Source organism: Gekko japonicus, unplaced genomic scaffold, assembly GCF_001447785.1.
Source record: "Gekko japonicus isolate JY-2015 unplaced genomic scaffold, Gekko_japonicus_V1.1 scaffold1400, whole genome shotgun sequence".
Taxonomy (NCBI): Eukaryota; Metazoa; Chordata; class Lepidosauria; order Squamata; family Gekkonidae; genus Gekko; species Gekko japonicus.
The window spans coordinates 392,087-401,378 of NW_015166462.1; the positions used below are offsets into that span (position 1 = coordinate 392,087).

General features: G+C 46.9%; 1 protein-coding gene across 1 annotated transcript in view; it reads right to left on the bottom strand.

Annotated features, from left to right (window-relative positions):
• The window catches only part of CCDC106 (coiled-coil domain containing 106), a 7,274-nt gene extending 2,784 nt beyond the window's left edge, over positions 1-4,490 (bottom strand). Inside the window, exons 1-5 of the mRNA XM_015412068.1 lie at positions 4,430-4,490; positions 3,680-3,779; positions 2,740-2,862; positions 572-748; positions 42-242 (exon numbers count right to left, since the gene is read on the bottom strand). Coding sequence (XP_015267554.1) covers positions 42-242; positions 572-748; positions 2,740-2,862; positions 3,680-3,743 — 565 coding nt within the window. The 5' untranslated portion in view covers positions 3,744-3,779; positions 4,430-4,490. The remainder of the gene's footprint in view (positions 1-41; positions 243-571; positions 749-2,739; positions 2,863-3,679; positions 3,780-4,429) is intronic.
• Between the last annotated feature and the right edge of the window lie 4,802 nt (positions 4,491-9,292).

Genomic DNA, 9,292 nt, shown 5'->3' on the forward strand with positions numbered 1-9,292 from the left:
CAGAAATAGTCTCCCTACTCTAGTGCTCTCTTCCTACTCACCCCTTTGCCTCTCGCGGACTTTGGGCTTGACGAAGCGCCGCCGGTTTGCCCCCGTTTTCTGTTTCTTATGCTCTGCGGAGCCCCCCTCTTCCGGGCTGGCACTCAGCCAAGAACCCAGACTGTCGTCATCTGTCACGTCCCCGTTCCGACTCTCAGAAACCTCAGACCGACGCGGGGGCTGTTTGTTGCGGAAGTGGTCGTCTAAGGTGTGGGGGGAAAGAACAGGACACATCGCGTGGAGAGACAAGAGGCCCTGCCTGCATAGTCTGCCTGGCTAATAGGCCCCGTTTCTCAAGATCAGGGAATCCAAGACACACGTCCCTTTGCTTTTGCACATTTAAGCCCTGCTAGTACTTTCCCAACATCTCAGTCCCCACCCTCCACTCTTGACCTGTTCAAACTCTGCTGCCCTCCCTGGGCAAGCGAGGCATCCTCTTCCCCTGCTTCTCACCATCAACCTCCTTAAAGCTTTTCGAATCCAGAAGGCCAACTCAGTACAACCCACTCAGCTTCCAGAGCCCTCCTGTTACCAGCATCCAGGCGGGCAGAGGAGATGAACTTGTCTAACTGGCAGCGCAGGAAGTCCCGTTCTTCCTCCAGGTCCTCGATACGCTTCTGCAACCAGGAGTTCCTCTCCAGGGCCATGTGCAGCTGGGTCCTCATGCTGGTCACCAGAGTCAATGAGGGAGATGGCATCTCGGGGGCCTCTGAGTAGAGATGTAAAATTTCCGGAAATTTTGAAGCTCGGAAAAAGCCCCGGTTTTTTTCCGGGTTTTTTCGGGGGGAAACGGAAATTTTCGGAAAAATGGAAAAAAATGCTACATTAGCATTTCTTTTGTCTTTTCTAGATTGAAAGTCATTCTGTTACTTTAGGAACATAAAATATGACTATGGACATTTTTACTTGGCATGAAATTATCACAACTAGCATATTAAAAATATAGTGTATCCAAACAATTATTACAAACAGAATACCCACCCACATGCAAAAACAAAACTGAAACTTTTTTATTTTCTTCTGACAATCGCACCTCCTAAAGGAAGAAATGCATCTTGTTCTTGCATTGGAGAGTTCAGTTTGTAACCTACAGCTTGCTTGTCCTCAGTGCACAGAAATTAGATCAATCTGATACCATACATATTTTTTGGAAATGATTTGGAAAATATTTGAACACCTTGTCTTAAAATATTTTATTCATCACGTTAAAATAAAACGTTCCATAATAAATTTTTAAAATTTTATTTTCTTTTTCCAATTTTTTGGAAAAAACCAAAAAAGCCTTCAGGAAAAAAAACGGAAAAAACCCGGTGTTTTCACTCTGCACATTTGAGAAAAAGCTCATCATAGCAGGGGATGAATAAGGGGATGAAGTCGACCCATTTCCTCAGCAGGACTGCAAGTGCAGAAGAGGAAGGAGGAGCGTGTTCACCCCCCTTGTCCCTCCCGGCTCCAGTCCCCCCCCCATGTGGCTTCTCCCGATGGCTTCAGAGCAAACGAACTTATGCAGTAGTCCAATCGCTCGCTCACAACTTTAATGCCAGCGGCTCACAAAGTAGAATTTTTGCTCACAAGACTCCACAGCTTAGAGGGAGCATTGCACACAACCACTTTTTTAGGGCATAAGCATATAAAGGGGTAGAGGGTGCTGGGAAAAAACCCGAAAGGTCCATTTAGTCTGGCATTCTGAGTCCAACCATAGTCATTAGGGTATCCAAGCATAACCAATTAAAGGGAACAATTAAAAATTTGCTTCTTCTGATTCCTTTTCCTCCCCCTCCCCAAGAAATCATCCATCCACATTCTACAGAAATGCTACAGCATCTTCAAACAGGAAAAATGGCCACTATGCAATGTCTTCTGATGACACGGAGAAACGTATTGCTTTTATTTTATTTGGCCCTCCTTCCAAGGATTTCAGGGCAGCACGCAAGACAGATCCCTTTAATCCACACAAGAAGCCTATGAAGTAGTCCATCTGATCCAGAGGTCATTTTGGGGGGGATCGCGGGGGATCGCAGTTTCCCCGGGTGAGGTAAGGGGGGCGGGGCACATGACAAAGCCCCGCCCCCCGCTGCTTCCGGCCGCCCCGCTTCCGGCCCTCATTCAGCCAGGAGGAGGCAGGAGAAAAAGGAGGGTAAGTTGCTTCCTCCCTGTCTCTCCCCACCCCTGCCTGCCTGGGGCCAGGGAGGGCCTTCGCGGGGCTTCCTTGCACTCCCGCCGGCCTAGCAGGTCCACCGCCAGGCCCCTAATGGGGCTTGGCAGTGGAGCTGCAAGCCCAGTGGCGGCGGCCGGGACCGTTGGGGGCGGGGTGTGTGGCCTTATGACACACGTCCGGTGATGTCAGGGGGTGTGGCCTTATGACACACTTCCGGTGATGTCAGGGGGTGTGGCATATGCTAATGAGTTCCCCTAGCTCTTTTTCTACGAAACGGCCCCTGATCTGATCTAAGATTATCCAGTGAGGCTTGTGGCAAAGTAGGGAGTTGAATCCAACCTTCCCCAGTCGTAACCCAACACTCTAACCACTACATTCCACAAGTGTTACTTTCTGGAATCTCCAGGAATGTGTTCATTCTAAGGATGGCCACTAAAAAAAAAATCACGTGGGGAAACCTTTTACTTGTGTGACGTTAACACTGGGTCAGCAAGGATGCGCAAGCTAACAGTGGAAGGGAGAGTAAAAATGTTGTTTCTTACCATCAAAGTTCTGTGGGGGACTCAGACCGTAATATAACTGCTGCTGAGTTTGCGTTTGTGACTCCATTTGCTGTGGCTCGTCGAGGGGTATGGATATTTCGTAGGTTTCACTGTCTTCCTTCACTGTGGACATCAAAGCAGGGAGGGGGAAAGAAAGAAGAGCATTCTTTTGCCAGAACTTGAATCCACAAAGTGCTAAGGCTCAAAGAAATATTGATCGGAAAAGACTGTGGCTTAAAGCTGCAGTTTTGGTGAAGATAACAGTGGGTGTGTTAAAATAGCGACAAACAATCCCACCCTTTTCCAACTTTCAGTCATACAACAATGTCTCAAGATGCCTTAAAGATGACAGCATTTCTGCCAATCTGTGGGAAACCCCCACCACCACCACAAGTATGGCTTTCCTCACAATGCTCTATTTTGAAGCTACCACAGTGCAAAAACCAACAATTAATTCTGATATAGTGCACACCATTTAAAAAAATGAAAGACATCAGTGGTTAGGAGTGAGATTTAGTGCATTATGCACAGAGACCCTGGTATGTGCTTGCGTGACCTCACAGCGTCAAACAGGATTTCAGAAATGAAAATTCCACTTCTGCTGGTATTTCAAGACTTTCTTGGAATCATGTTACCAGATCATATGGAAGGGCCTCTCTCCATTCGCCTGCTCACACTCTCCCTCTACACCATTTGTATTTGCTGAATGTCAAAATCTACATTCTGTAGGAATGCATCTGTAGGAGTAACAACAACCTTAACGTTCTATTACATTGGCAAAGAGCTGGCATTCTCCAGGAGCGGCTTCTGGGATTTGCAGTCCCAGGAACTGTCCACAACACTTTTTGAAACTCTGGGCAAGACATCTGATTAGGATGACAGCAGATCAACTCCCCCATGTGGCCCCATGTAAGTCACCTGTTGACTAACACACACCAACCTTGCTTTCCACGCCGTCCTCTACCTATACTTGACCGCTGGTGATGATGGTTAGTCTCACTCATTGTCCTCCCTCCACGAGGGGGACGGATACCGCCAGCCTAAAGAAGAGAGGAGACAGGGCAGTTGGATCTTACAGCCACTTCCTAGCTTCCCTTACTTGTTCCTCAATACCCACCAGCCAGCTATGTCTAACTGGTGAACTCTAAGTCAACCAGCACTCTCCATAAGAACTCCCCAGCTGCCTCTTTAAAATCCTGTGGTCCATTCAATGAACACCAAGCAATTGATTTCTACAGCTACTGATCCTTTTCTGTTAAGAGCTGTACACATCTGGAAAAACACACATGGAACAGCCTTTCACGGAACGATGGGAGAGCAATTTGTTTTAATACTCTCCCCCACCCCACGTAACAGCTGCATATGCAGGTTTCATGGTTTCTCCTGTATGGAGAAGTAGGAGTCGTGCCTCTTGGCTCCCAGACCTGGCAACATATTTGATCACCAAGAGAAGTAGGGTCAGAGCTGCTTGGTGTAGTTACTGTGGAAAGGAAAGGACACTCCACACATGCACAGAGGTACTTTGCTGAACTATTACTACTATTATTATTGTATGTAAGGCTGGGCTCTGAGAAAAGATTCTGGGGCTCTGCCCTGGCATAAGTATGCTGAACACACGTTTTTCAGGAGCTGGGAAATCCTGGTTTCCCCTGGTATCTCCTCTTTCTCCTAAACTAATGAGGATATTTACCTGAGCCAGGATGGCTGTCAGCACTGCAGCCTCCACACAGCTACCTGCAAATAACTCCAGACACCTGAGCAAAGGTAAAAAAAGGAAAATCAGTAGGTTAGGGGAGCATATAAAAAGAGAGGTGATCAGAGCTACTAAGTGGGTCAGAAATTGCAGGCACAAGACAATCTCTTCACTATCCAAGAACAGGGAGGAGGATCCTCCGAATTAGATACAGATGTGGGGTACTTCTGCTCACAGCAGTCCTGCAGAGGTACCCAACAATTACTCTCTTGTGGTGCTGCTCGTTAGGGTGTGGGGTGCAGGGGTGCAGGCAATTCAAAGACGACAGGATACAAGCTTGCAGGAACTGTCTGAATGAAGGAAGGAAGGAAGGAACCTCCTCCTCTCACGCAGCAGGTTTATTTATACACCTTTCTTCCCCCTTCTCCCCCCCTCTCCCTCCATAAGGGAGTTACAAGCATTAGAGCATCCTTTTGGAATGTGTGTGTGTGTGTGTGTGTTTCCATGCAGCAGTCTGCTATCTGCCTTTCTCAAGGCTACTGACTGCGTAGTGAGCAGTAAACAGATTCCATCTCGGCCTCTCATGACGTATAAGTATTTCAGCTCCCAACCTCCAGCCAGGAGAATAGTGATTTATTCTGCACTGCTGTCCTACACTCTCTGCCTAAGGAATGCTGATAGTACAGTCCTAAAACAAAGTTATTGACTTCAATAGGCTTAGAACTCTGTTTAGGAGTACCCTTGAAATCCAGGCAGGTATCAGGGATTCTAGCTCACTGGCAGTTGAATGTGTGAATTGATTCTGTTGGAAAATGTGGCATTTGAGGAACCCAGATTTGGCCATTTGACAAGTTAAAAAAAAAGATGACCATGACAATTAGCCAAATCTTGGTCAAGTGTTTGTTTTTAAGTACAGGATTAACATTAGAAGAAAAAAGAAAAACAAATTTTATAAATTTGTTATTGTAGCACAGTGAAATTAACTTTTAGTTCTCTTTAAAAATGAAAAAAATGTAGTGAATGACTAATTATTTCAGGTAAGGCTTCAAAAAAAGGGGAAAAATGTAGTGAATGAATAATTATTTCAGGTAAGGCTTCAAAAAAAAGGTGAACAATTCACTGAACAGTAGTTCCCTTTTGGTTTGTATCCTGGAACACCCATTTTCTTTCTTTTTTAAAAAGAAAAATTAAGCAGTGCTAACGCAAAGTAACAGCAGTTCTTTTCTTTTTTTTTTTAAGTCAGATTTTGAAGGACCTTGTGCTTAGAAGGAAGCAGTAGAGCAATCCTGAACAGTCACACCATTGTAAGCACATTGACTAATTGATTTAAAGGAACATAACTCTGTTTAGGGTTGATCCAGTTGGATAGCTGTGTTGGGGTGAAGCAGTAGAACAAAGTTTGAGTCCAGTGGCACCTTTAGGACGAGCAAAGGTTTAGTCACAGTATAAGCTTTTTTGTGCAAGCACACTTCTTCAGATACAGTGAAACAGAATTTCCTCAACCCTTACATATAGAGGGGGGGATTAGTTGCCAGAAAGGGCCTATTAGGGTCGAGACAGAGACAGAAACAAAACTAGATATTACCAGTCCATACATATAGTGAGCAGTAAATTATCATACAGCATAGTGGAGATGTTTAACAGACACAAGGATCAAATAGGGATAAGCTTAGTTTATATGGTAACCATTTGTTTCAATTCAATTCTGGGGCAAAAACAGTGAAGGAAATAAATATGCCAAAATTGGAGATTGACGTATCCTTAATTGTAGAATGCTGAGAGCAAATTAACTGAGACCCTGCCATCTATCTCCTCTCAAGCATGGAGGCAGCAACGGGTTGCACTCACCTCTCCAGCACCAGGAGAGGCCTGCCATTTTAACAAGTGGCCAGGAGGAGGAGCACTGCTCCACTCCAATGCTAGGCTTGGCCCCAGGGATTACTGCAGGCCTGGGGAGGGCACTCACTCCCACCCTTCTTAACAAATGAAAAAGTTATGCTGCCACCTGCACTGGGATTCTTTGCAGATGGAACATGTGTCAATATTTGACAGCAGTCCCACATGAAGCTATCTTATACTGAACCAGACCACTGGCCATCAAGGTCAATCCTGTTTATTTCATTCACTTATACCCCTCCTTCTTCCCCGATGGGGACCCAAAGCAGCTCAGCATCATTATCCTCTCCTCCATTTTATCCTCACAACAACCCCATGAGATAGGTTATGCTGAGAGAATGTGACTGGCCAAAGGTCACCCAGTGACCTTCCATGGCATGAGCAGGGATTCGAACCTGGTTCTCCCAGATACTAATCCAACACTCTTAACCATTGCATCACACTGGCTCTCATACTTTCTACTTAGACAGGCAGCAGCTCTCTGGGGTCTTTTGCATCATTACTGGTTCCTTTTAACTGGGGGCGCCCAGGATTGAACCCGAGACCTTCTGCATCCCAAGGTGATCTACCACTGAGCCACAGCCCCTCTCTCATACTTTCTACTTAGACAGGCAGCAGCTCTCTGGGGTCTTTTGCATCACCCATTACTGGTTCCTTTTAACTGGGGGTGCCCAGGATCGAACCCGAGACCTTCTGCATCCCAAGGTGATCTACCACTGAGCCACAGCCCCTCTCCGATTAAGAGGCGGTCAACTGATCATATTTGGCCGATCAGTTTCCTGGAGATGCTGTGGCCCTGTGTTTTGACTGGGATGGCTCATTCATACATGCATGCACGTGCCCCTCGGGGGTTTCACTCGTCAAGGGAACGAATCACAAATTTACAAATTCTCACCCTGACTTGGATACCCCGGGCAAGCCCGATCTTGTCAAATCCCGGAAGGTAAGCAGGACCAACCCTGGCAAGTACTTGGATGGGAGACCTGACCTCCAAGGAATACCAGGGCCTCTGTGTCCCTGGCTTCCAGGCACGCACACATGTATACACACAAACACTCACAAATGTACAAATTCTCAGGAAACTTGGAAACTGAAAAACAGATGTAACTGAAGGTCATTCTCCACTTCTGTTCTAGTATTTTTGGAGGGAATACTTTTACAGTTCCTAAAAACATCACATGCTTGCATTTTCGATTCCAACAGGCCAAATTATTCAGATGTCACAACCTTAAGGGCGGGGGAAGATAATGTGTCTTTAAAAGGTGGGAAACATCTAATTTAGGGCCTTGAAACAAAAAAGAAAGTGTAAAATTAGTTGGGATATGAAACCAGATTTTCCCACACAGCAGCTATGCCTCTACAGACAATTCTTGTGGGGGCGGCAATGTAGGGGAAATCAAGCTGGACACCCATTCTGCTAAATGCTGGATTTCTCTACTATCCTTGCCCAATCGCTCACACCTCCATGCCCAACAAATACATTTGTTTTTGCCCTCGCGCACCACGTGCCAGTCAAAGTTCCAAATATCAGAAATGGCCAGACTCCTTCCTCTTGGTAACACAAGCTCTCATGAGTTCTTTCGGAGCTGTTCTCTCACAAGCAGTTCTCTCAAGCCCCACCTACTTCGCAGGGTGTTTTTTGTGGGGAGGGAAAGGGAAATTGTAAGCCACTCTGATACTCCTTCAGGTAGAGAAGGGCCGGGTATAAATCCAATCTCTTCTTCTTCATTGATGTCTCTCTTCCCCCTGCCCCTTCATCCCTCCCAGCCAACTAAAGCTTATTAATAACAGTCCATTTATCACTGTATCCCGCCTACATCATCTTCACAAAAGGGCAGAATCAAGCCATTAATTAACACATCCATTTCCCTCTTGGTATCCCACGTACCTACCACTTCCTCCTGAAGGATATTTCATACCAGAAAATTACAGGAAGGTGAAAGAGAGAGACAGATTTTAGTCTTCTCCAAACATTGCCAGGAAAACCACTGTGCCTATCACAAATAGCAATCCCCAAATAGGATCAAGTTCTGCCAGAGTGGCTCATTCTCCACATCCCTTGTACTCCTCCCTGCACCTTCACCAACTCTCCTAGATACTGCTCTGCTCACTGGAAAACTGGAATAATCCCAGTTGCCTGACTTCTCAAAAACTTAATCTCTGACACCCAGGCCAATCTCAAATCTAGGCCTTTTCTCAAATCCAGGTCTGCGGCTCAACCACTCTCCATGACCGTCTTCGATCCCCTGCCTGCAGCCTTATGATTCTTTCATTACTGCATCCTGTTCCTGTCCTCTTTCTTCCCATCTTGCCTTCAAGAAGGTCCATCCATTGCTGTATCCCATCTCTGTCCTTCTGGCACCCGCTCAGCTACCCTTCAACCACCTGTGGTGCATCCATTCCTAGAGTCTCTCTTATACAGCTCTCCAAAGACATTCATCATTAAAGATAAGGCACTCTCTCTCAAGTTCAGTCCCCCACTTTGTATGGGGAGGATCAGGGGTCATTTCGTAGAAAAAGAGCTAGGGGAACTCATTAGCATAACTCATTAGCATATGCCACACCCCCTGACATCACCGGAAGTGTCATAAGGCCACACCCCCTGACATCACCGGAAGTGTGTCATAAGGCCACACACCCCGTCTCCAACGGTCCTGGCTGCCGGCGCCGGATTGCAGCTCCACTGCCGACCCCTCACCTGCAAGGCCGGCGGGAGTGCAAGGAAGCCCCGCCAAGGCCCTCCCTGGCCCCAGGCAGGCAGGGGTGGGGAGAAGCAGGGAGGAAGCAACTTACCCTCCCTCTTCTCCTGCCTCCTCCTGGCTGAATGAGGGCCGGAAGCGGGGCAGCCAGAAGCAGGGGGCGGGGATTCATCATGTGCCCCGCCTCCCCTACCTCACCCGGGGAAACTGCGATCCCCTGCGATCCCCCCCGAAATGACCTCTGGGGAGGATAATACTAGGCTAC